At 41.3% G+C, this 27,946-nt stretch overlaps 1 protein-coding gene across 5 annotated transcripts in view; it reads left to right on the top strand.

Annotated features, from left to right (window-relative positions):
- The window catches only part of LOC132384586 (KAT8 regulatory NSL complex subunit 1-like), a 171,933-nt gene that overhangs the window by 30,091 nt on the left and 113,896 nt on the right, over positions 1-27,946 (top strand). For all 5 annotated transcript variants that reach the window (XM_059955800.1, XM_059955801.1, XM_059955802.1 and 2 more), the window contains one exon: positions 8,746-9,988. In XM_059955800.1, the coding sequence (XP_059811783.1) occupies positions 8,820-9,988 (1,169 nt within the window). In that variant the 5' untranslated portion in view covers positions 8,746-8,819. The remainder of the gene's footprint in view (positions 1-8,745; positions 9,989-27,946) is intronic.

The following is a 27,946-nucleotide window of genomic DNA, read 5'->3' as shown; positions in this document are numbered from 1 at the left end:
AAAAAACAAAATTAGGACCATTAGAGATGGGAGCTTAGGCCATTTGATCCATTGGATCTGTTTCACCATTTTATCTTGGCTAATTTATTTTCCTTCTCAGCCCCAACCTCCTGCCTTCTCCCCTCATCTTTTCATGCCCTGACTAATCAAGAACCTATCCACTTCTGCCTTAAGTATACCCAGTGATCTTGCCTCCACAGCTGCCTGTGGCAACAAATTCCACAGGTTCACCACCTGGCTAAAGAAATATCTCCTCATCTCCATTTTAAATGGATATTCCTCTATTCTGAGGCTGTGCCCTTTGGATCTAGGAAACCCCCCCCCCCCAAACTGTAGGAAACATCCTCTGCATGTCAACTCTATCTTGGCCTTTCGACATCGGTAGGTTTCAGTGTGGTGACCCCTCCCCCCAAATTCTTCTAAACTCCAGCAAGTATAGGTTCAGAGCTATCAAATCGTCATACAATGATCCTTTCATTTTCATGAACCTTCTCTGTACCCTCTCCAGTTTCAGCACTTCCTTTCTGAGATAAGGGGCCCAAAACTGCTCACAATACTCCAAGTAAGGCCTCACCAGTACATTATAAAGCCTCAGCATTACAGCTTTGCTTGTATATTCCATTCTCTTGAAATGAGTGCTTCCTCACCATCGATTTAACCTATAAGTTAACCTTTAGGGTGTCATGCACACAGGCTCCTAAGTTACTTTGCATCTCAGATTTGTGAATTTTCTGCCCATTTGGAAAATAGTCTATGCCTTTATTCTGTCTAGCAAAGTGTATGAGCATATACTTCCCGACATTGTATTCCACTTGCCAATTCATTTCTGATTCTCCTAATCTAAGTCATATTTATCTGCATATCGTCAGCAAACTTTACCACAGGCCACCAATTCTGTCATCCAAATCATTGGCATACAACCTAAAAGGTAGTCCCAACACCCCTTTGGAACACCACTAATCACTGGCAGCCAACCAGAAATGGCTCCCTTTGTTCCCTTTCTTTACCTGCTGATCAGCCAATCCTCTATATCCATGCTAGTATCATTCCTGTAATACCATTGGCTTTTGTTAAGCTGCTTCATGTGTGACACCTTGTCAGAGGTCTTCTGAAAATCCAGGGACACAACATCCACCGATTCTTGCTTGTTATTTCCTCAATTAATTCCAACATATCTGCATGGAGGTTGGTCACCATTGGTGTGCCTCAGTGATCTGTCCTGGGACCACTACTCTTTGTGAATTTTATAAATGACCTGGATGAAGAAGTGGAAGGATGGGTTAGTAAAGGTTGGAGGTGCTGTGGATAGTCTGGAAGGCTGTCAGAGTATACATTGATCGGATGCAAAACTGGGCTGAGAAGTGGCAGATGGAGTTCAACCCAGATAAGTGTGAGGTGTTTCATTTTGGTCGGTCAAATATGATGGCAGAATATAGTATTAATGGTAAGACTCTTGGCAGCGTGGAGGATCAGAGGGATCTTGGGGTCTCAGTTTATTGGACGCTCAAAGTTGCTGCACAGGTTGACTCTGTGGTTAAAGCATACAGTGCATTGGCCTTCATCAGTCATGGGGTTAAGTTTAGGAGCTGAGAGGTAATGTTGCAGCTATATAGGGCCCTGGTCAGAGCCCACTTGGAGTACTGTGCTCAGTTCTGGTCACCTCACTACAGGAAGGATGTGGAAGCCATAGAAAGGGTGCAGAGGAGATTTACAAGGATGTTGCCTGGATTGGGGAGCATGCCTGATGAGAATAGTTTGATTGAACTTGGCCTTTTCTGCTTGGAGTGACGGAGGATGAGAGGTAACCTGATAGATGTGTATAAGATGAGAGGCATTGATCATGTGGGTAGTCAGAGGCTTTTTCCCGGGCTGAAATGGCTAACATGAGAGGGCACAGTTTTAAGGTGGTTGGAAGTAGGTACAGAGGAGATGTTAGGGGTAAGTTTTTTACGCAGAGAGTGGTGAGTGCATGGAATGGGCTGCCGGAGGCGGAAATGATAGGGTCTTTTAAGAGACTCACGAAAACAGAGGAGTGCCCCCGAAGAATGAATGACAGTTAAAATGTTAGAACCCCAAAGTCCCCCCCTCCCAGCTCCTCTCCCTCTCATGTGTGTCAGCAAGCTATAATCCCCTCCCCCCCACCGGCAAAAAAAAAGCATCTGCACCCACCACCGATGGTGGTGGAGGTGGATATGATCTTTTAACAGACTCCTGGACAGGTACATGGAGCTGAGAAAAATAGAAAGCTATGGGTAGCCCTCGGTAATTTCTAAGGTAAGGACATGTTCAGCACAGCTTTGTGGGCCGAAGGGCCTGTATTGTGCTGTAGGTTTTCTGTTTCTATATTTGTCAGGCAAGCTTTTCCCTTAAGGAGACCATACTTGCTTTGGCCTATTTTGCCTGTGTCTCAAAGTGCCCCAAGACATCATCCTTAACAATCAACTTCACTATTTTCTCAACCACTGAGGTCAGGCTAAATGGCCTATAATGTCCTGTCCTTTGCCTTCCTCCCTCCTTAAAGAGTGGAGTGACATTTGCAATTTTCTAGTCCTCCAGAACCATATCAGAATTGGGTGATTCTTGAAAGATCACGACTAGTGCATCCACGATCTCTTCAGCTACCTCTTTCAGAACCCTGGGATGGAGTCCATCTAATCTGGGTGATTTTATTTACCTTCAGACCTTCCCCTTAGTAATAGCAGCTGCATTCATTTCTGCCCCCTGACAATCTTGAACTTACTGCATACTGCTAGTGTTTTCCACAGTGAAGACGGATACAAAATACTTATTTAGTTTATCTGACATTTCCTTGTCCCCCATTACTACCTCTCCAGCCGTCTGATATCTACTCTTACCTCCCTTTCTGAAAAAAGGATTTTGGTGTCTTTTATATTATTGGCTAGCTTACCTTCATATTCCATCTTTTCCCTCAGGGCTTTTTTAGTTGCCTTTTGATTTTAAAAGCCTCCCAATCCAACTTCCCAATTTTTTTGGCTCTATTATATGCCCTCTCATTGGCTTTTATGTTTTTGACTTCCTTTGGGATGTCAGAAATAATCCACATCACAGCAAATGTGGCATTGGCTGTCTTAAAACATGTGAAGATAGATAAATCTCCAGGGCCTGATCAGGTAGATGTAATAACACTGGCAAGCTGGAGAGTAAATTGCAGGAGCCCTGGCTGAGTTATGTGCATCATCATTAATGACGACTGAAGTGCCAGAAGATGGGAGGGCTAATGGACTTCTGTTTGAGGGCTGCAAACAAAAACCTGGGACCTGTCAACCAGTAAGCCTAATATGTGGTAGGGAAGTTACTGGAGAAAATTCTGGAGGATAATTAATACATATATCTGGAAAGATGGGTTGATTAGGGATACACAGCATGACTGGGAGATCATGTCTCTCAGGTTTGATTGACCTCAAACAAAAATTCAATGATAACAGGGATCTTTTTGTATTTCAGTAAGCCATTTGATAAGGTTTTGCATGGCAGGCAGCTTTGGAAGGTTAGGTTGCATGCAATCCAAGAGAACTCATGAACTGAACATACGAGAAGAGCTTGATGATGGATAGCAGAGGGTAATAGTGGCAGATTGTTTTGCAAATTGGAGACCTGTGACTCAACATTCCTCAGGGTCAGCATTGGCACATTACATTTGTCATCTATATCAATCTAGATGAAAAGGTACAAGGCGTAATTAGTAAGTTTGCAGATGACACCAAAGTAGGTGGTGCCTTTAAAGCTTATCAGAATAGACAGGAAACTTAATCAGTTAGGAAAGTGGGCTAAGGATGGCAAATGGGTACAAAATTTTCACAGTAAACGGGATCTGGGGAGTGTTGTAGGGCAGAGGGATCTAGGAGTACAAGTACATGGCTCTGAAAGTGGTGTCACAGGTGGTGAAGGAGGCCTTAGGCACAGTGACCTTCGTCATTCAGGGCATTGAATGTGGAAGTTGGGATGTTATGTTGCATTGGTACAAGAGGCTAGCAAGACAAATCGACATTTGACAGGTGCATAGACAGGAAAGGTGAGGGATATTGGCCATGATGGGTAAATGGCACGAGCTTAGATGGGAATGAGCAAATCGGGCTAAAGGGCCTGTTTCTCAGCTGTATGACTTGAAACATTTCTTTTTCTTGGCATCTGCATGTTTTGCTTTGGATACTGGACAGGGCATATCTCTATTGGCAGAACTTAATACCATAAATTAATACTGCAAAGCTAAGGACCTATCGAGCTCCTGAAACTTATTATTTCATATTACTTGCAGCACTACCCTTGACAGTTAACAGGGGCTAAGTCATTAGGTATATTAGGTTCTTGATTAGCTAGGCATGAAAGGCAGGAGATGGAGCTGGGAGGGAAAGAGATCAGCCATAATAAAATTGCAGAGCAGACTCAATGAGCCAAATGGCCCAATTCTGTTCCATCCTCTTCTGGACAGTTGTCATCAATCTAATGCTATACACTTCAGTATTCATTCCACACCTTTTAGCTTTATGGATCAAGAAAGTGTTAATGGATATTGAGAACCAGCACACTTTGTAGTGGAATATTTGTGTGTGTGGGGGTGGGGGGGGGGAAGCAAGGAAGCAGTAATACTCTGCTCTCCCTCAGCTTATTCCTCTTGCCATCAGTTCTTCCAAAGTTTCTGGACCCTGAATTTGGTTTTTGACTCCATACTAATCAATGCAGGCTACCAACATTCTCAGCACTCTGGGTGGGGGGGGGGGGGGGAGGGGAGAAGGCATTTTCTTTTTCCTTCAGTATCTATTTTGCAACATCTTGCAGTCTGACAATTATATTTCACAATTGATTGTATTGATAATTGTAATTCACAATACAGATGACCCCAGTGTTATGGGGTTGTGTTCTGAGGAGATGGGCTGTATCACAATTTTCCACAACATGAGGATGTCATCTAAGTGTTTATCAAGGAATACAAGTTAAAAAAGCATTGACATATTTATTCACAATGTCTCTGAATAAATTTTATTCCTTAAGTCATTACTAAGTGGTGATTTGTGAATTCTGTAAGGAAATATTTCTGTAACCTGAGCAACTGTAATGCAGGGCCACCTGTCTAGATTTTTTCTTCTGATCTGCTATATTTGTGCATTTGGTATGGCAACTACTCTGCCCAAGAAATTGCAGAGCTGTTAACACAGTCTAGTCCATCATGCAAAGCACTTTCCTTTTCATTGACTCCATTTAGACATCTTGCTGCCTTGGGAAAGCAGCCAACATAATCAAAGACCCCTCCCACTCCAGTCCTCCTGTCTCTTCTCTCCTTTCCTGCCAGGCAAACACAGAAAAAGTTCGAGCACCTGCCAACAGAATTGGGGACATTGCTGTCAGACTCTTGAATAGACTTCTTAGGCTCTTGATCTCCCAGTTTACCTTATCAAGGTCCTTTCACTTTATTTGTCCACTGGCACTTTCACTGTATCCTGCAATCTGTTTTTCTTTTTATTATCTCAATGTAATTACATAAGGAATGATCAGTCTGGATAGCATCCAAATAAAGCTTATACTGTACATGGAGCAATGAACCAGTATTATGAAACTGAATCCAAAACTCATTTTCTGATCTGTCAGAGTATCTGCTATTGTACCTCAAGGGTTCTGCCTTGTGGAGTAATGCAGCTCTAGCTTTGAAAATCACTCTAAATTACAAACAGAAGATGCTCTGACATCTTTGCTTCTTGCGCAGTTTTTTTTTTGTTGTCCATTTTGTTTCAAATCTTCACTTGTTCAATTTGCTGTGCTTTTCTGCTCTGCACAATAAAGCTGTCTTCCAAAGAGTTGAAGTACTTTTGAGCAAGTTCATCTGAGGGGAGGAGCTTAGTGTTTGCAAAGTACAAAATTGTTAACTTCGGGAAGCCAGAGGCTGAAGATAGGGCACGATTCAACACAGGTCGTGTCTGAAGCAGGCCAGTTTTGAGAAGTTAAATAACATTTGATTGGATGAACTTCATTGTGATAGTAAAATGAAGTTGATACTATATCTCAATTGGGTTTGGAATGTAGAATTTAGTTACTTGGTTCAGAAGAGCACAATGGGTTGGGTTGATTCAGGTGTAGCTTTGAACTCTGGTTTGCATTTAAACATAAATTGACATTTTTGTGTAGTATTATCAGATTAATTAGTCCCATCATTGAAAACTATAGCGCAGAATCAGGCCCTTCAGCCCAACTTGTCCATGCCAAATTATTAATCTTCCTAGTCCCATCGAGCTGCTTCTGGATCATAGCCCTCTATACCCCTCCCATCCATGTACCTATCCAAATTTCTCTTAAATGTTGAAAACAAACCAGAACCCACCACTTCTGCTGGCAGCTCATTCCACATACTCACCACCATCAGTTAACATGTTTCTCCTCAGGTTCACCTTAAACATTTCACTTTTCACCCGTAACCCATTACTGTACTTCTAGTTTCCATCTTACCCAATTTCAGTGGAAAAAGCCTGCTTGCATTTACCCTATCTATGCCCCTCAATATTTTGTATACCTCTATCAAATCTTCCCTCGTACTCCTCCACTCTAGGGAATAACTTCCTAACCTATTCAACCTTTCCCAAGAATTTGGGTCTTCAAGTCCTGGTTACATAGATACAAATTCTTGTCTAAGTTGTTACATAAGTTGCTCTTGACTGTTGCTAGCAAAAACTTCCTGGCACTTTCAATGCAGAGTAGTTGCTGTGCTTGTGTGCATTGACAATACTTTGGGATGTTTGAATTATGCAGAAATTTTACCCTCAGGAATACTTCAGACCTGTTTAATTTCTTTTTGCTACCTCTTTGTTACTTCCACAAATGATTAGTGAGCCAGTCTAGAATTTTTATGTCAAACTAGCTGAAGCTATTGATGGATTGTTTGCTTTCTTGGTTAATTATAGATATTTTGTCATAATGCTGTCCACTTACAGATTAGTGTGTTTTTTTTTAGAGTTTTTGATGAATTCATGTGCATGTTTTATGGGCTTGATTTATTTATTGAATTGAGCAATTTTGAAGCCATTGTTCAATCTGCCTTCACTCAACCCTATTTGTCCATGTGATATTTAAAGGGAACAGTGTTTCTTTTGTGTTTCCAGTGCCCTATAATTCCCAGGAGGCTCTGAGTTTCCAAGATTGAGTTCTTGGACACTTTTATTTGGTTATACTGGACAGGCCATAATATTTGAAGTCCGATACCACACTCTATGAAATGTCACTCTGTTCCATTCTTTGCCATGTTAACACTGCCAGGCTAACAAAGAAAATGATTGAAAGATTTTCCCTGATTAAATGTATTATTCTTAGTCATGAGAGCTTCTGGCTTATGAGAACTCAAAATGGAGACACATGTGGGATAGTTTGAGAGCCTTTAGGGCACCACCTTACAAATGACCCACCACTTCCCTTGTCTGTAGAAGGGTCTGCAGTTCCCACATATGGCCTAATTTAAGTGCATCAGAAGTTATTTGGGGGGGGGGGGCGGAAGATGAGTAGACAGAAGTCATTCTCAATGTTAAGGGGCTTCTCAGAGACACCTTAAAGTGCTGCTGTGGTGCAACAAGTGCAGCTGCTACCTCGAAGCTGCAGTGGCCTGCTTCAGTCTCAAATTCTGGTGCTATCAGTAGTTTTCAAGTCCGCCCTGTGAGGATGTGGATTTCCTTCGGGTGTTCTGATTCCAACGCTCCCCCACCGCATCCCAAGGACATGCAGGTTGTGAGGTAATTGGCCACTGTAAATTGACCCTAGCCTATTGATGGTGGGTAAAATCTGAGGAGGAAATAGAGGGAATACAATTGCAAAATAGGTACTTGATGGTAGACATGGACTTGGTGAGCTGCAGAGCAAGTTTCCATGCCACATGACAGAGCAAATAAGATTGAACCTCTTCAGTAGTGTTCAATAGATTCCAGGGTGCAGGTACATGTTTCTCTGAAAATGGTGATACAAGTTGGCATGGTAGTGAAGAAAGTGTCATGCTTGTATTTTTTGAGCAGAGCATTGACTTTGGGTAGTGTACGGTAACATGAAAGTACTTTAATAAATTTACATGTGCGTATTGTGTGCAGATGTGATTGCCATGGAAAAGGGAGAATATGATCGCAAGGATTAGAGAGCTTGAATTACAAGAAGACGGGATCTGCTTGGGCTTTTTCCTAAAGTAGAGGATGCTGAGGAGTAACCTGGAACTTTTCAAATCATAAGGGGCATAGATTTAAAGGAAACCTGAAGCAAGTTTTTCCATAAAGTACTTGGTATATATGGAACATGATGGCAAAGGGAGTGGTAGGTGCATTTACAGCATTTGAAAGTAATTTGGCCAGGTTCATGGATAGGAAAGGTTTACAAGTATATGAACCAAACACAGACAAATGGGTCGAGTTCAGAATGTGTTTGGGTCAGTATAGATGAGTTGGGCCACTGGGCCTTTTTCTGTGCTGTACCATGTTATGACTTGGTTCTGTTGTAAAAACTGAAGACTGAAATTTGAAATATTTATGCTGGTTGACCTTGCAAGAAATCAGTGATTGTCTTGTGTTTACCAATGTCAGTGGGATAATTTGTTAACTCAAGCAGTCCATCCCAGTGCTTTTTGTGTAGGCAATTTAAATATAAGCTATTTAGAATTGTAAAGAATTAAATCCAGGCCAGGTGTATGAAAATGATTAGATTGCCATAACTCGCACCACATCATCTGTTTTGAAATTGGGTTTTAAGTTGTTTATTTTTTCCTTTCAGGCTAGTGCTGGAAGAGAGGAGTGGAGCTGGCCTCAGAGGTTGGAGAGGCCAGTGTGTCTGTGTCTCAGCGCTGCATGGCTGCGATGGCGCCCGCTCTCACAGAAGCAGCAACCGAAGCTCACCATAGGTTCAAACTTGCGACACCATCCTCATCCCTGTCTCCCTCAGGCACAACTGACACTGACAACAGCAACTCCATTAATAACGGAGCCATAAGGAAGTCTTTTGCAGAGGACCATAGTCTAGATTTTCGCAATAACTCCAGGAAGGAGGTGCTGTCACCACGTTGCTGCTTTGATGGAGGATCTCGTCCACCACCAACACCAGAATCTGTGAAACTTCAAGGATCTTTAAGCAAGCACGGAATTATAAAGTCTCATACTGTCCTGTCCCATTCTTTACTGGAAGCTAGTGTGCTTGGGTCAGATATAATTGATGGTCAGGTGGCTGTGGAATTTTCTCCTAAACTTATTAAAACAATGAATGCAGGTAGCAGTTATCCATCACTGTCCCCTTCCCCAGAACCAGCGGTTAATGGCTTAGCCAAGAAATCTGCTGGCAATCCACATTCAGTTTATGATTTGAATGTTATAAAGACTGGGCAAAAGTCTGGATCCATTCAACATGAAGATTTCAGTAAATTGGCATGTATTATGTCTAGTAAAATAACAGGAGAGGATGTGGCTGGGGAATCAAGAAAACCTAGACATTTGAGTACTATTGATGAGGATTTACATACATCAGAGTCCAAGATTGACACCTTTAAGATTCTGGATACTGAGGTTCACAGAAGGACTTCACTGGCTCAGACCAGACAAAGTGAAATTAGAAGAAGAGCCTACAGACTTAGAAAGAGACTGGAAGTTGTTCAAGTGAAACAGGTTGAGCGTCATGTCCAGCAGCAACTAGGAGGATTTGTAGAAAAAACTCTACATCATCTTTCACCTTTGAATTGCTTGAAGCGCCAGGATGTGTCTCAACAAAATAATATAGTTTATGGCAATAAATCTGGTTCCATTTCTTGGAAAGGGGACAAGAGTGCTTCAGAAACATTGGAAAATGTCTTTAAGAGCAGTTCAATGACTAAGGGGCTTGAAAAGTTTATTTCAAGTTCTGACTCAAAGCTGCGATTCAGTGAGAATGCTTTCGATTCTGATGTTACGGAGAGCAGTTCTGGTGGGGAATCTGATATTGAAGAGGAATTAAAAACCAAAGTGGAAACAAAGCAATACCTTGCACCTTTGTGAGTACAGTTTGAATAATTTTTGACTCGCAGGAAATTTCAGGTGATATCTACTTTATGGGTGGGGAGGAAGGGGACTGTTCCTAGAAAATAGGCTGTATCATGTTTTTATGTACAATGTGCATATGGCAAGAAATGAAGGCAGAAAGAAACAAATTGTTAATTTGTTTTCATTTCACATAAATTCCATGGGTGTATTTTATTCCATATCTCAAAACTTGGGTAATGATTAGTGAAGCTTGTACATGCAATTCCTGTAACACAACTTATCTTAATACAGGAATTGTCTGTACTTTATTTGCACTACTCAGCAAAATAATTGGAATATTTTCTGAAATCCTTGTAGCTAGTGCAGTGTGTACTGTTTTACCTTGTAAAGAGGAGAAATTAATGAAATTGAAGTCAATAGAATGGAAAAGTGAGAAGAATTAAAGCATGGAAAACAATATAAATTATATTGGAGATCTTTTCTGTTTTATGAATCTTCAAATGTTACACAGTAAGGTATGAATAATTGTAACCTAAAGGTTTGAATGTATTTAGCAGTGAAATGAGAGGATATCTTCCTTGTATTCTGTGAAAAATAGCTTTAGTTGATCTTCGTTGTAGAATTTCATTGTGATTAGAGCAGAGATCAACAGAAACTTATTGCAAACAAATCCAGTCCCTTCCCATCTACATCTATGACAGCACACTTGGTTTCCTCCATTTCAAGAAATTTCAATTTCCTTAACCTCCCTCTTTCCCTTCCCCCCCCCACCCCCACCCCCACCTTATTTTCACCACGGATGTTCAGTTGTCAGACACTTCTGTGCCCCATCAGGAAGTCTTTGGAGCTCTGTCATTCTGAAACACAGATCTAATTGTTTCTACTTCCTCTTCCTTCTCTCTTTTGGCTCCTCCATTGTCTCCAAACTAAAGGTTTAACCATGGGCATTCACATGGCCCCAGCTACACCTGTTAAAGTGGAGCAATCCATGATCCAAACTGATTTGGACATTGCTCCCTCACTCTTGCTCTTCTCCATCATCTGCTTTTTCACCTGTGTGAAATTTGGCATTTTCATCAACTGCACTGCACTGCCAACTTCCACTGTGCCCTCAACTTTACTCGGTCCATCCCTGCCTCTGCTCTCCCCTTTCTTGATCTGCCTCCATCTGAGGAGATAGATTATCTGCAGACTCATTGATTCCACATTCATCCAGAGTACACATATTCCCACCCCATCACTTGTAAGGATGCACTTTCTTTTTCTCAGCTCCTTATTGCTGCTGCATTTGTTTTCGATGTGGCCTTCACTCCAAGGCATTCGAGCTGCTTGCATTTTATGGAAACTAGGGTCCTGTTCCCACATCTTCTTGCACCAAAAATCTTAACATACCCATCCCCACCTCCCCACAGGGATAGAGCTTCCCTGACCCTTGCATATCTCTCTAACAGCTTACGCATTCAGCGTCCACCCCTTTCTGCAGCAATCAGTCCCTGACTCTCCATTTTCTTCCCTCCCTTAGGATTCTCCCTATATCTGCAACTACTCTTTCACCACCATTCAGTAACCAAAACAGACCTTCTGGTGCTTCGATGTGCTTCTACATCAGTGAGACAAGATCCAGACTGCTTTATCAGTGCTGTATTCCAGCCGCTGTGGCTGTTGAGATCTCTTAGTTGGCCATTTTAAATCCCCTCCCTATTCTTACACCAACTTGTCTTCCCTTGGCTGCCTCTAAGGCATAGATGTGGCTTAATGTAAGCTAGAGGAACGATTCTTGTATTCCACCTGGGTAGTGTGCGACTTGTTGGTATAGGCACTGAATACTCTAAATTCCAGTAACTGCTCCCCCGTCCCTTTCCTCACTTTTGATCTATCCAGCTCCTATTGTCTTGCTTCTTTCTGCTCCTCCACTCTCTTATCATCACCCATGCACTCTTCCCACTGGTTCCCTTTCCTTACTGCTCCCATCTGCCCTCTCCACCTCCCTCTATTTGATCTTTTACTTTCCTGTTGCATTCCATCATTTTCAGCTCTTTGTCACTCAGCTTTGTTATTACTAAGGTGCTTGGTATCACTAAAATATGGTGTCAATGAATTCTGACTAAACTGGATTCAATAGGAATCCCAAGTTCATGTATGACTTTAAAAGTGACTGAGAAGTGCAGAATCCCAGTCATTCTGCACTTCATTACTTTTAAAGTCATTCATGAACCTATGATTCCCATTGATTCCAGTTTAGTCATACAGGGGGATTCATACTATTTTATGTTCTGGTTTTCAAAAGAAAAATCCACTGATACTTTGTTTATCTGCTTGTTATTTCTTCAGTTCCAACAGAAATGTCAGGCAAGATTTCCCTTTAAGGAAACCATGCTGACTGGCCTACTTTGTCACATGCAATAAGTAAATTCTGTGGAGAAATAGAATACTTTCCACTTATCTAACTTCAGACCTTTCAGCTTCCCAAGCATTTTCTCCCTAGTAATAGCAGCTACACTCATTTCTGCCCCCTGACAATCTTGAACTTTTTGTATACCATGAGTGTTTGGCTCTTGAGTTCATTTATTTTGTCCATGTTTGGAATGATGTCAGAAGCTCAAACTGAGATTCTGGGAGCAGGTTATTGCTAAGCAAGTATTGCTTGATAGCATTATCCATTATTTCTATTGATACTGATCGAGCGGGGATAAAAGGCAAGGATGTAATGCTGCTTAAAAAAAAATCACTGGCGGGGCCTCACTTGGAGTATTGTGAGCAGTCTTGGTCCCCTTATCTAAGAAAAGTTGTGCTGGCATTGGAGAGGGTCCAGAGGAAGTTCAGGAGAATGGTCCTGGGAATGAAAAGGTTTGCATATGAGGAGTGTTTAGCTCTGAGCCTGTACTTGGAGTTTTAACAATGGGGAGGGGGAAATCTCATTGAAACCTTTCGAGTTTTGAAAGGCTTAGATAAAGTGGACATGGAGAGGGTGTTGTTTGCTATAGTTAGGGAGTCGAGGACCAGATTGCACAACCTTGGAATAGAAGTATGTCCTTTTGGAACAGAGGTGGAGGTATGTCTTTGCCAGAGGATGGTGAATCTGGAGTTCATTGCCACAGACAACAACGGAGGCCAAGTCATTTGGGTGTATTTAAGGCGGAGCTTGATTGGTTCTTGATTACAAAGTACATTTCCGTTTCAGGCAACATGTATGTCACCACCTGCAACCCTAAGATTCATTTTTCCTGCAGGCATACTCAGCAAGTCTATAGACTAGTAACTATAACAGGACCAATGAAAGATCAACCAGAGTGCAGAAGACAACAAACTGTGTAAAAGCAAATATAAATAAATAGCAATAAATAATGAGAACATGAGGTAAAGAGTCCTTAAAGTGAGATCATTAGTTGTGGGAATATCTCAGTGATGGGACAAGTGAGTGTAGTTATCCCCTTTTATTCAAGAGCTTGATGGTTGAGGGGTAGTAACTGTTCCTGAACCTGGTGGTGTGAGTCCTGAGGCTCCTGTACCTTGATGGCAGCAGGGAAGAAAAGAGCTTGACCTGGGTGGTGAGGATCTCTGATGAATGTTGCTTTCCTTTGACAGTGTTTCATGTAGATGTGCTCAGTGGTTGGGAGGACTTTAGCTGTGATGTACTGGGCCAAATCCACTACCTTTTGGAAGATTTTTCGTTCAATAGCATTGGTGTATCCGTATCAGGCTGTGATGCAGCCAGTCAATGTACTCTTCACTACACATCTATCGAAGTTTACCAGTTTCTGATAATGTGCCAATTTTCCGCAGACTCCTATGAAAGTAGAGATGTTGCTGTGCTTTCTTCACAATTATATTTACATGACAGGTCTTCTGAAATAGTAACACCCAGGAATTTAAAGTTGCTAACCCTCTCTATCTCTGATCCTCCAAAGAGGACTGCCTCAAGGACCATTGGTTTCTCTCTTGAAATCTGCAATAAGTTCCTTGGTCCTGCTGACAATGAGTGAGAGGTTGTTAGGTTGACACTACTGAGCCAAATTTTCAATCTCCCTCCTATATTCTGATTCATCATCGCCCTTATGGCCCACAACAGTGGTGTCATCAGCAAACTCAAAAATGATAGATTAGACAGGTGAATGTGGTCAGAGGGATAAAATATCATCCATTATGGAATGGTAGAACAGTCACAATGGACCAAATGGCCTAATTCTGCTCCTGTGTTTTATCATAATGTTCCAGATTGCCTGGCAGAGGCTGATGATGTACCGAGTTCAGCTTAGCCAGAATGTGGCAAGTTTTGGAGCACAAGCCTTCAGTGCTATTGCTGGAGTGTTGTTGGGGCCATGGACTTTGCTATATCCAATGTGTTTTTGTTTATTGATATTACACTGTTGTTCATTCATGGCTTGTTGGCATTCCTTGGATATTCAGGTGTAAAGTTAATGTACATGTGCTTTGCAGGAAGAACTGACACGAGTTGTTTGAGAATGTACAAGATAATGGTTAGTAAATTTGCAAATGATGCTAAAATAGATGCTGTTAACAGTGCATATTTTGTGAGTATTTAGAGGGATATTGATCAGCTTGGTATGTGGGCCAATGAATGACAAATGGAGTTTAATTTGGTTAAGTGTGAGACGGTGCATTTTGGCAAGATAAAACTGAATTGGTTTGTAGAAAAAAAAATGGGGCATGATCTTGTAGTGGTATATAAGCTAAGGGGCCAAGATGGTGTGCTTGCTAGGTGGGGTTCTTTTTCCCCAAGGGAATCAAAATCTAGAGGGCAGAGGTTTAATAGGAACTTGGAGTTACTTTTTATGGAAAGGGTGGTCAGTGTGTGGAATGAGCTGCTGGAGGAAGTGGTTGAGGCAGTTAGGTACATTAGTGACATTTAAAAAGTACTTCGACAGGAAAGGTTAGAGGGATATGGTCTGAACACAGCCAAATGGGGCTAGCATAGTTGGTACTCTTGGTTGGCATGTTATGACTCAATAAACTATCCCATTTTAAAGGTTGATGGTGTCTTGAGTTCTGTGATTGCTCTGGACTTGATCTTGTTTATTTTGGAGTCACTCCCTTGATCAAAGTATATGCACACAGTCATGTCTTTAATCTTTATAGAGATGTTTTAACAATGGGTGGGATTGTTTTCAGCATGATTGAGCTCTTTTAGTTTGTATAATAAACTACCTTGTAACAAAAACTGTAAAATCAGAATGGGCTGGATGGAAATTCAAAGTTGATGGATATTAAATGTGCAGACAATTTGGCTAAAGAAACCATTTTAACTAAATTTAACTAAGTTTAATGATGGGTGGTATATTTACTGGTTGATTATCTTCTGTTGTGCTGTTTATTGATGAATGTGGCCATGCTCCTTTGATCATGCTGATTATATGTAATGAGCTATCAGTGAATTAGAATCAGGTTTAATATCACTGATCTCGATTCAGTGGCCACTTTATTGAGTACAGGAGTGGAACCCAGTGTAGTCTTCTGCTGCAGTAGCCCATTCACTTCAAGGTTCAACATGTGCGTTCAGAGATAAGGTGTTCTTCTGCACACCACTGTTGTAACATCTGGTTATAACACTTGGTTATCTGAGTTGCTGTTGTCTTCCTGTCAGCTTGAACCAATTTGGACATTCTCCGTTGACCTCATTAACAAAGTGTTTTCACCCATAGAACTACCACTCACTGGATGTGTTTTGTTTTTTGTATCATTATTCGTGAAAGTCCCAGGTGTTCAGCAGTTTCTGAGATATTCAAACCAACAAAGACTTCAGTGGTTTGGGGATAAATGCAGTCATAAGATTCATGTGAATCATAAGTAACAATGGCGTAGGAGATGACTATCAACCCAAGATGTCTATACCTTTTAGTGTAGAATTTTAATACTGCCTTGGGCTTGATGGCAGAAGATGACATATTCTGCTGGTCTACCACTAATTAAGTAGCCATCTAAAACAAGGGTTCCTGTTTGGTGCCTGGGAATATCTATAGACTTTAAAAAAAAAATGCTGTGTACAGAATGAACTTCTGTACTACATTTAAGAATTGAATAAATGTTTCTGCTTGGTGAGTTTGTTCAGAAAGTCATTGCAAAACACCTCTGCTATCAGGAATGCACATGCTTTGTAGTGGGGCAACATCACTTGGCTGTTAGCTTTTAGCCATGGATGCATTAAGTTCCTGCTGTGGAGCTCGACTCCTTGTTTTTAGGCTTGAGCAACAGCTGATGTCAGAGTGGTCCATTCAGACAATGTTAACAAAATATACTAAGTTTCATAGGGTGGGACTCTTCAATTCACAAGAGACTGGCAGAAAAGGGTTGGTGGACTAGCAGATCAAGAATCCCACGTGTAATTTAAGACACAACTGAGAGAACTTTGCTTAGTGTTTGGTTTTGCAGACTGATGAAGGAGAGAGATCCCATGAGACTACAGAAGGAAACTGAAGCTAAGTGTGCCACTTCTGCTGAACTAAGCTGTCAGCACAAAAAGCAATTTTAAGTTTCTGACCATGTGGTTCAGCACACCCATTGTCAAAGCATGTCATGTCAAGTGAATTGTGCTTTTCACAAGTAATACTGCAATGTTTGGCTGAAATAAGAGAAGTCTTGGAGAAATGTCATGTTCTGAATAGAAGTCCAGATGAGTTTGTATGAATTTGTTCCCTTTCACTTTGGAGATCTCTGAACTGTTAATTGTTTTTAACTGTTGTGAATGAGGACCTTGATGATAAGGGCAATGTCATGCCTTACGATATGCTCACCTTAGGGTTGTGTGGACATTTTGTGCCGTAAGTTCCTGATTCCATTTAAAATTGTGACTCAATATAGGAAGTCATGGGAGAACTCAAGGGAATGCAGCTTGTAGTAGTTTCTATAGTTGGGGGAAGAAATATTCCACAAGGGCTGCAGAATGTAATGAAGTGGGGAGGATGAGCATTGACAAATAGATGACATCTTGCACTAAACTTTTAGCCAATTTTGGAGGGTTGGGGAGATTAAAGAAGCAGGATGTTTGTGTTACTCCTTGTCTCTCTTGATAATGATCATGTACTTAAAATTGTTAAGAAAAATGAGTGGCTGGAGGATTGGGGGGGAGGGGGGCTTTGAATTCCTGGGGCAGTGGGACCAGTTCATGTGAGGCACATTGCATTGGAGTCTGGACTGAATGTCCATGTGGATAGGTCACTGTTTCAAACAGCTTGGCAGGGAATGAGATTAAGAAGAGAAAAGACAAAACTGCAAATGGAGGCCATAAAATTGAAGGTGTTGTTGAAAGGCAGAGATTCAACAGTAGACAAAAGAAGTGATTGATGCTATAGTGTTAAATGCAAGGGGCTCTGGGTTACTATGCTTTTACAACAAAAAGGGTGGGGGCAGTTAAAATATAAACCCCAGACAAAATGAACAGAAGAGGGTGGGATGAGGTGAGAAGGGGAAACTTGTTTCGGACATAGTTTAATTTGGAGGGTGGGAAGGGGAGAAGAAAATCCTGGAATATTATACAAAATGCAGGAGTGAAATGTTTTGGTCAGTGATAGCAAGTGTACAAGGCCAAAGTTGGTAACTTTTGCAATTAAAAATTCAAGATTGTTAAATGTCACCCCCTATGCACAAGTGTACAGGAGAACAAAATAATTGTCACTCCAAATCTGATGAAGCGCAATTAAAAAACATGATAAATATATATGCCGAAGCTCTAGATACTGGACCCTCATGTCAAAGGCCTTACTAAAGTATATGTAAACTGTATCAGTTTCACTGCCCTCACTTAATACTCTTGGCTCTCAGGGCGGGGGTGGGTGAGGAGAAAGCATTCAAGTTGTTCAGACAGATAGCATCTAGCCCTAACAAACCTATGCTGATCCTCTTTGATTAATCACTGTGTATGCATATTCAAGTAAAGATTAAACTTGCCCCTCTTTTTCTAATAATTTTGCTACTGATGTTTGATTTGTAAGTAATTATCTGGCTGAGCTCTGCTTGTTGTCAATAAGTGTTATGCTGTTCTGTTGTCATTGGCACCTCAGGTGAGAAATAAAGATTTAAAATAAATCTTAAGAGGACCAGCAATCTTCCCCAATGCTACCCACAGGCGTCTGGGATGCATCTAATGAGGCCCTGGGGATTTATCCCTTTATATACCTGCAAATGTTGTTCAGGTTTATAGTTCCTTTTGAGTTCTCCAACTGTAGTGTCCATCGCCTTCTATCAGTGTTCATCCCAGCACTTCTGTCATCTGTGTGAAAGGGACTTTAAGGCCCAGATTAGTCTAATCAGCCATCTCTGTATGTATCGCAACAATGTCGATGAGAGGCCATGTCTTATCAAATAGAATAACACCAGTTCATCAGGTTATGATCTTGCACTTTATCTTTAGCTACAAAGCACTTTTTCGGTAGCTTTTACACTTTATTCTGTATTGAGCTAGATTAAGTTAAAACAATAACAATGCACTTCCAGGTGAGGTGACACTTCACCTGTGAGTTGGCTGGTGTGGTATACTGCGTCCGGTGCTCCCGGTGTGGCCTTTTATATATTGGTGAGACCCGACACAGACTGGGAGACCATTCCACTGAACACCTACGCTCTCTCTGCCAGAGAAAGTAGGATTTCCCAGTGGCCACGCATTTTAATTCCACATCCCATTCCCATTCCCATTCTGATATGTCTCTCCATGGCCTCCTCTACTGTCAAGATGAAGCCACACTCAGGTTGGGAGAACACACCTTATATACCGTCTGGGTTGCCTCCAACCTGATGGCATGAACATTGACTTCTCTAACTTCCATTAATGCCCCTCCTCCCCTTCTTAGCCCATCTGTGATTTATTTATTCCCCCCCTTTTTTTTCCTGTCTCTGCCCATCACTCTGTCTGTTCTCCATCTCCCTCTGTTGCTCCCCTCCCCCTTTCTTTCTCCCTGGGCCTCCTGTCCCATGATCCTTTCCCTTCTCCAGCTCTGTATCTCTTTTGTCAATCACCTTTCCAGCTCTTAGCTTCACCCCACCCCCTCCGGTATTCTATCATTTCGCAATTCCACTTCCCCCTCCTACTTTCAAATCTCTTACTATCTTTTCTTTCAGTTAGTCCTGACGAAGGGTCTCAGCCCAAAACGTCGACAGTGCTTCTTCCTATAGATGCTGCCTGGCCTGCTGTGTTCCATCAGCATTTTGTGTGTGTTGAAACAATGCACTGTAATGATTTGATCTATATCTATGCAGGATAAGCTTTTCACTGACGGTACATGGGACAATAATAAACCAATATCAATATTCTAGTTGATTTCTCCAGTTGTAATTGTCCTTCATTGCTAGAAGGATTGAATTCTTATGTTCATGTGTTTTGTAATGTCCATCTCTTTAAATAAGTGTTTATTTAAGACTACCAGTAAACCATTGCTCATAGGGTAGATTATACCTTTTGTAACTAATGGCCCCTTTCAAAGTTACTCTTCATATTCATTTTTTTTGGTTTTCCTCTATCTTGTCCACCAGTGATATTTCATGCCTCCTGTTTGCCTTGCGAATTTTTTTTTAAAGAAACCCTCAACAATTTCTGTATGCCTGTTGGCTCTTAACTGTTTTTATTTCTCTGCATGCCCCTTTTTATACATTATCTCTTGCCTTTCAGGGCTTCATAGATTTGCTTTCCTTTTCACTTTTTAACAACTGTGTCATTACGAAGAGGATGAATACTTTTCCAGCCTCTCAATTTTAGTTTTAATTTTTAGTAAATTGTCAACCAGATGCACAATGTTTTGTAGATTAGCTCAAAAAAGCCTACTTCAATATATTTTAAATTTAGAAAATGAGATAGTAAAATGTGAAAATAATTCTGGTGGCTGAGAACTTTTTCAAGGCGTTGAATATGGATAAGTAGTTTAGAGGGGTATGGGCCAAAAGCAGACAAATGTAACTCGGTTAGTGGGCATCTTGTCATCGATGAATTGGGCCAACGGTCCTGTTTCCATACTGTATTCTCCAACGGAGAATCTCAATTTTACTTTCAAACAACTAAGTGTTGGATGAAAACAATTGCAATGATCTGCGCACCATGACAACTCTGTTATTATTACACCTTTCCAGAATCTGTCTCCCTATCTGCTCCTCGATGTCCCTGTTACTATTGGTCTATATTTTAAAAAAAGACCCAGTAGAGATCTTCCACCCACAGAGACTCAGTGGACAATCCCTGCATGACTTCCTCCTTTTCTGCAGCCATGACACTACCTCTGATCAGCAGTGCCAAGCCCCCACCTCTTTTGCTCCCCCTCCCTGTCTTTTCTGAAACATTTAAAGCCAGGCACTAAACTAGCCATTCCTGCCCCTGAGCCATCCAAGTCTCTGTAATGGCCACAACTCCATAGCTCCAAGAACTGATCCAGACTCTAAGCTCATCCACTTTGTTCATGATGCTTCTTGCATTAAAATAGACACATCTCAAAACATCAGCCTGAGCGCATCCCTTCTCTATCACCTGCCTATCCTCCCTCTCAACTGTCTCCAAGCTTTCTCTATTTGTGAGCCAACCGCCTCTTCAGTTCGGTTCCACCCCCCAGCGATTCTAGTTTAAGCTCTCCCCATAGCCTTTAGCAAACCTCCCTGCCAGGATATTGGTCCCCTCATATTCAAGTGCAGCCCATCCTTTTTGTACAGGTTATGCCTGCCTGAAAAGAGGTCCCAATAATACAGAAATCTGAATCCCTGCCCCCTGCTCCAATCCCTCAGCCACGCATTTATCCTCCGCCTCACTCTGTTTCTATTCTCACTGTCACGTGGCATAGACAATAATCCTGAGATTACTACCCTTGTTGTCCTGCTTTTTGGGCCATAATTTTTCTCTTGTGTTCAAGAACAGTTACTACCCCTCAACCACCAGGCAGGCTCTTGAATAATAGAGGATAATGAGACTCATTTGCCCATTGAGATGTTCCCGTAACCAATGATCTCACTTTAAGTTCTCGTTATTTATTGCTATTTGCATTTTCAAAGTTTGTCTTTATACTCTGGGTGATCTTTCATTGATCCTGTTACAGTTACTATTCTATAGATTTGCTGTCTATGCCTGCAGGAAAATGAATCTCGGGGTTGTATGTGGTGGCATATATGTACTTTGAAATTAAATTTACTTTGAACTTTTGATAAAAATTTCTGTATTTGATGTCACTATCTACTCCACCATGAAATCCTACTGGCACTTCAACCATTTGCCTGGCTATGTTCCCTAAGATTAGGTCTAGTCAGTCGAAGAGCTTTTTGTGTGTTGGCTGAGAAACCTTTCCTGGATTCACTTGAAACATTTCATCCTTTCAATGGCTTTCACAAAAACAAAATTCCATACTTAACCTTTTTTTTAAACTGCTTTTCTGTTATTTGCCTTCCTGTGTGTCTCTATCTTTGGTAAATTGGTTTACTATTGTTGCACAGATAATTTCATTACAACAGTGCATTGTAGTAGTACAGGAGAAAGTAATTCAGAATAAATTGCTATAGCTATAGAGAAAGTACAGACAATAAGATGAAAGGCCACAACGAGGTAGACAGAGGTCAAGAGTCTGTCTTATTGTACTCTGGCACTGTTCAATGGTGGGGTCAAAGCTGTCCTTGAGCCTGGTGATATGGTTGACTGAGGTTTGTATTTTATCCTCAGCCAAACACCTGTTTTTTGCTTTTAAGCTCTGTGCGCGGTCTATTTGAAGGCACTTCTTGGATATATTACTGAAGTCATGGACTTTTAAATCAACATCGCAACACCATTTCCTCTTGTGTTATCCTGTTGTATCCGAGTTTCTGCAGCCTGGAGTTGCCAGTCCATACCCTTATTTCAACCAAGTTTCGGAGATAGCAACTATATCACACTTCCATGATCTGATCAGTACTCTCCAATCATGAAGAACTTGTATTGAAATGAATATAACCCTAAGACTCCCAAAGCTATCTTAACTATGCTTCCTCCTGTAAAGGTTCCATGCCACACTTTTGTTTTCACTATTGTATTTGCTCAGATATTGAAAATTTTCACAAATGCTTCTGAAATTTCTTTGATCATGAACTTGTCTTCCTTTCTACCATTGTAGAATGACTCTTTAATCAGTTTGTTTTGCACTTCTCTAACTCTTATCCTCCCAGATCGTGCAAGCATAGTTTCTTTGAACTCTTCTCCTCTACCAGACTCCACATTCAACAGATCATCCTTGGCAATTCCTGTTACCAGACCTACATTCCCTTTGCCTTCACTTTGATCAGTTTGAGATTCTGGTCTGCTCTTTTTTTCTCTCATAAAACACTTCCATGTCTTGTAACACTTTCCCAATAACTGTACTTTGACCTTTTCTATTCCCACTATTCAGATGCCCTGAAGTATTCTTTCTAGGGGACACAGTGATTCATTTGAACCTATTCTAATCCAGTATACTAACTTCCATATTCAGAAAGTGCTCTCTGTCTTGGAGAGAACAAGTGCAGTTTGGGTGATTGTTTTATAGAGCATCTGTGTCTGGTATGATGGAATGACCCTGGACTTCCTATTGCTTGCCACTTTGCCACTTTATTTGCCACCCCACTCTTGATTTCATCTATTATCTGTCGTGTCTGTTACAATGAGAAAGAATACTTCCTCTTCCCTCAGGGCATATTGCAGCCTCTGGATACAATACTAATTTCAAATTTAGATAACTTTCTTTCTCTCTCTCTTTCTATCAGTCAACAATCTGTAATTTTGGTTCTTTTTTCTCTATTAGAATGGGCTTATTTGCTGATTACGCCACACAACCCTGGCTATTGGCAATGCAACACAGATGAGTATAATCACCCTCTAATTGCTCCATCAATCAATTTGATCTTGTCTCATCCTGTTGCCCTTCCCTTTGTCGTATCTGTCCCTCTGCAACTTACAAGTACTTACTGCCTATTATGCCTGCTGGTGTTTAGGGCAGCAATGAAGTTCCTCCATCTCTGACTGCCTGCAGTGTTCAGGGCTTCCTTTATCGTGCCTGTAGCTTCCTCTTGGTTTTCACTACTGTCAGCATGGAAGTAGGAGACCCAGGAATACCATTGCACACAGACATAGAAGGATTCTTCATTGCTGTTTCCATAACAGCAGTTATTTTTGACCAGTCAGTGTTGTTAGCCCTGAGCTGAACCCTTTCAGCTGGAGGATTGGTGGAGTGCTCTTCAGTCTTTCTTTGAGCCTTTGACCTGTTTGGCTTGGGTGACCCAACCAAGAGCCAAAGCATAAACCCCTAATTCCCAGCCAGCACAGCTCTGGGTTATTGAGGCAGACAAGCCTCCAAATATACAGTTGGATTGGAAACTTGGTTATATTCTGCTCAAGGGGCCTTTTATCACATAGTTAAACTGCAATAATGTTATCTGACTATATGGAGTTCCCATTGGGTTGACTCCTTTTTCTTAAGCTCTGCACACCTACTGTGACATAGATTGCCTATAGCAGCTTGCCAGAATCGTCTGTCCTCTGCCACTGGCCAGTCTTTCAAGTTGTCCCCAGATGTAACCCATCAGAGATATTTTCTCTCAGGGATGAAGTCTTTGGAGCTTCTGTTGGCATTTTTGGACATTAAGGTGTTTTTCCCTGGATTGGGTTGCTAGCCCCATGCCCAATCCTCTTTCTTTTGCAGCTGGGCTTGTGACCGCCCATCCTTTGCTAAATGACTTCCTCAGCACACAGTGGCTGTCTGACTGATGTTTGCTTTGATTGTTGTCACAGTTGTGATCACTGTCCATTCACTTGTCCAGTGCCTACAATAGCCAATTGAATTGACTTTTATTTCTTACATCCTTCACATGAGTAAAATTCTTTGTCTCTGTCTAAATGTGCAATTATATTAATTTATAATAAATAGAACAGTCAATCTAACATAGAAATACACTCAAATCAGCGTGAGTTCATCAGTCTGATGGCCTGGTGGTGGTGGTGGTGTTGTAAATTTCTTTCGATCTACCCGATGCAAATACACCATGTGCTACGGTGAAAGTAACTTTAACTTTTTATTAGCAGGTTACTCGCAAAAACCCTCCTTCAGCACTCTCTCTCAGAGGCTGCTTCACAGGTCTCTCCCTTCTGAAGCAAATACAGTTTTCATATGCGTGCAGTCACTTACACAGATACATGAGTGTTCACCTCAGTTTCTGTACAGATGAGTATTGTTAACTTTATCAGTCATAAATTGTTTGTGTAACAGTTTTAATTGCTACTATGTCTGGATACAGACGGGCACCGGCTTACAATTCAAAGCCTCCTGCCCTTGAAAATAGCCACTCTTTAATGCTTATCTTGGAAGTGCCATAAGGAATACAAAGCAAAATAGGTTTCTCACAGCAATTAATCCAGCAATGATACAAGTAAGCAAAACCAAATTTAAGCGCAGATGGCATACCAAGGATGATGTCACCCGCTCAGCTTATCTTATGGGAAAGCATTTGTGCTTCTATACTCTTTTTCTCAAGCTCAGCTTATCTTATGAGAAAGCATTTGTGCTTCTATACTCTTTTTCTCGAGCTCAGCTTATCTTATGAGAAAGCATTTGGGCTTCTATAGTTTTTCTCAAGTTCTTAGCTGCTATGGCCCTTACAAAAAAAATAGCCAGGGTCACAAGTGGCCTACGAGATGCTAACTTTAATTTTACAGTGGATGAAGCTGTCCCAGAGCCTGTTGGTCCTGGCTTTTATGCTGCAGTACCGTTTCCCAGATGTTCCCAGGTAGCAGCTGGGAACAGTTTGTGATTGGGGTGACTTGGGTCTCCAATGATCCTATGGATCCTTTTTACTCACCTGTCTTTGTAAATGTCCTGAATCATGGGAAGTTCACATCTACAGATGCACTGGGTTGTCTGCACCACTCTCTGCAGAGTCCTGTGATTGAGGGAAGTACAGTTCTCATACCAGGCAGTGATGCAGCCAGTGAGGATGCTCTCAATTGTGCCCCTGTAGAAAGTTCTTAGGATTTGAGGGCCCATACCGAATTTCCTCAACCATTTGAGATGAAAGAGATCTGTTGTGCCTTTTTCACCACATAGCTGGTATATACAGGCTGCATGAGATCCTCGGTGATGTTTATGCTGAGGAATTTAAAGCCGTTCATCGTCTGAACCCCAGATCCATTGATGTCAATAGGGGTTAGCCCGTCTCCATTCCTCCTGTAATCCACAACCAGCTCCTTTGTTTTTGCGACGTTGGGAGAGAGAGGTTGTTTTCTTGACACCACTGTGTCAGAGAGATTCCTGTCTAAGCATGCTCTGACATTGAAGGAATCCTACACGGTTGCTTCTGGGATGTGGCATCGGTCTTGAAGGATAACTCAGTGAAGTCCAGTCTTATGCAGTGTCATCTTACTCAAGGTCTTGACCTGATATTTGCTGAGAAGCAGCTACCAGTGGTAGTGATGTGGTGTGGTATACTGGAAAATCCTTAAGATAAAAATTTTGATAATTTTGGATAGACCAGAATTTGTTTGGATTGAAATGTTGGAAGCTATTGAAGGCTGTGAATGGTTAGTTAGAAGGTATTTTAATTATAAACATAGGAAAGTCTGCAGATGTGTGTTACTAGGTACTTTAATTCCTGACTCTGTAATTTTTAGCCATTTATGGAAATAAGAGAAGGGATTGGCCTGGAAAGTTGACCCTGGATGGTATCGATCATCGTTTTATCAGGTGGTAGTGGAGGTTTAAGGGGCATTATGACAATCTTTTGGGGAATCAGGAATAGAAGCAGGAATAGATTGCTTGGTTATCCTACCTGCTCTGCTATTCAACATCTGTGACTTACCACATCCTGTAACTCCCTTCAGACTCAAAAATAAAACTTTTTAATATGAATCTTTTCAGTCTTGGGTAGAGAATTAGAAAAATTAATCACTGCATGAAATTTTCTCCCCCTCCACTGTGAAGTTTGGAAGTTGTAATCTGTAATTTTCCCAGCTTCAGGAAGGAAATGATTTGGAGTTGAAAATGCTGCAATTAAATTATTCTTTGCTGTTATCCATCTGATTGCTGCTGTTTTGAATGTTGAGCATAGAACAATAATGCACAGGGTCAGGCCCTTTGGCCCACCATGACTGTACAGACCATGATGCCTGTCTGACTCATTATATCTGGTTCCTTGCCTGTTCGTGTGTTTGTCTTTATGCCTCTTAAACATTGCTACATGTTTCCACCACTTCCCTGGTATTGCTCTCCAGGTACTTACCACTTACTGTGTAAAGTAGGATATGGCCTCGCACATCGCCTGAAATTATTTCCCTCTCATCTTAAACCAATGCCCTGTAGTATTTGATCTTAGTGGAAAATGGACCCTTGCTACCTAACCTGTCTGTACCTCTTCCATATACTTCTCTCAGCCTCTGATGCTCCAGAGCAGACAATGCAAGTTTGTCCAACATGTCCTCCTTGCTAATACTCTCCAATCCAGGCCACATTTACATCCTCTCAGCCTCCACATTCCAGTGTCAGGTGGTAGGGTAGCTGTGAGAGTTGGTAGGGTTGTAGTAGTTAATGGTAATAACTGTTAACTGGAAGTGTTTGTTTTCAGGAAAATACCTTTGACCACAAGTCAATTAGGCAGTGGTCAGCACAGAATATCCTGCAGGTCCTGTGGGACAAGACCAATAATCCTGGGAGGTGGTTCCCTGAGCAGACTGTCCAGATCGTCTGGCAGACTTTTTTCCTTGAGATTCAGAGCTGATCATAGAGAAGTCTATATATCAGAGTGGCAGAGGGAGTGTGAATGCACTCAGTCTTTTCTCCTGGGAAATTAAGTAGTGGAAGGGATCAGTTTAAGGTGAAAGATGAAAGAATTACTAGGAACTTGAGGGGCATTTTTCACCCGAGGTTTAGAAGATTATGGGTCAGACACCCATAATAGCTAAATAGGTTTAGCTTGGAAGAGCATCTTAATCAGAATAGCCAGTTGGGCTGAAGGGTCTGTTTGTGCTGAATGATCTCACTTGTGATCAAGTGATTCATAGATGTAACAGTTAGAGATGGTTGGACTAATTGTACTGCCAGCGAAACTCATGCAGGAATATTCAGAACCTGTGATTTCATTTTATAAAAGGTATAATTCCAACCAGTGGATGATAAATGTTTAAAACAGGCAATTAATTTATCTGTTATCAAGAAATTTGCCAAATTAGAAATGGGTGTTGACTGATTCCTTTCATTTAGGAGAAACTGACATGTGGCAAAGATTAGACAGTCTGCGTAACTGGCGACTGGGGGAGGGAACTAGCATAACCATATTTGTGTGTGTGGATGACTCAAGTGAAATAGCCATGTTGAATCACAGCGAGTTTGATTATCATTGGCACGTGTCATAACATTTATTGTGCTGAAACTCAACTGAAGACAACCACTTCACAAATGGATGGCCCATCATAGGAGGGCTTACACCTCAGGTCATGACTTGGCTGTATATCTACACCTAAAGGGCAAAGGATAACAATATGCATATTTTGGACAGGGAGGACAGATGGCTTGAAGGAGGGGGGTGAAAGATGCCATCTTTGTCAAACTGGAACCCATCCCTGAACAGAGTGGGTGGGGTATGACACCACCTATTGGCTACTTACAATGCAGTCCGAATGGCCCTTTCATTACCTCTGCACCTCTTAACGATACTCAGGTGATTGCTATACCTTTAAACAACTCGGTTGAGAAGCTGGAAATCTACTCACCATGGATTAGAACTGAAGAAGCCTCTTGGATGAGTGGCAAAATGTCTTCTAGATAATGCAGCAAGTCCAGTTACCTTGATTTATTACTGCTTGATACACAATGATCAGCTGACAGTTGCATGTGAACTTAACATTTTAATATTGTTTTAACTTTACTACTGAGGCACCTAAGTTCTCTGTATAGTTCAATAATTTTCAAATTGGATTCAATAGTATCCTGGACAATACAATCTCGTTCCTGTCTCTTATCTGCTGATCTGATTTAAAAAAAATAATTTTAAAAACTGCTTCA

This window comes from Hypanus sabinus, chromosome X1 (assembly GCF_030144855.1).
Source record: "Hypanus sabinus isolate sHypSab1 chromosome X1, sHypSab1.hap1, whole genome shotgun sequence".
In the NCBI taxonomy this organism is placed as follows: Eukaryota; Metazoa; Chordata; class Chondrichthyes; order Myliobatiformes; family Dasyatidae; genus Hypanus; species Hypanus sabinus.
The sequence above is the reverse complement of the archived record's forward strand: the minus strand, read 5'-3'. Positions and strand labels throughout refer to the sequence as shown.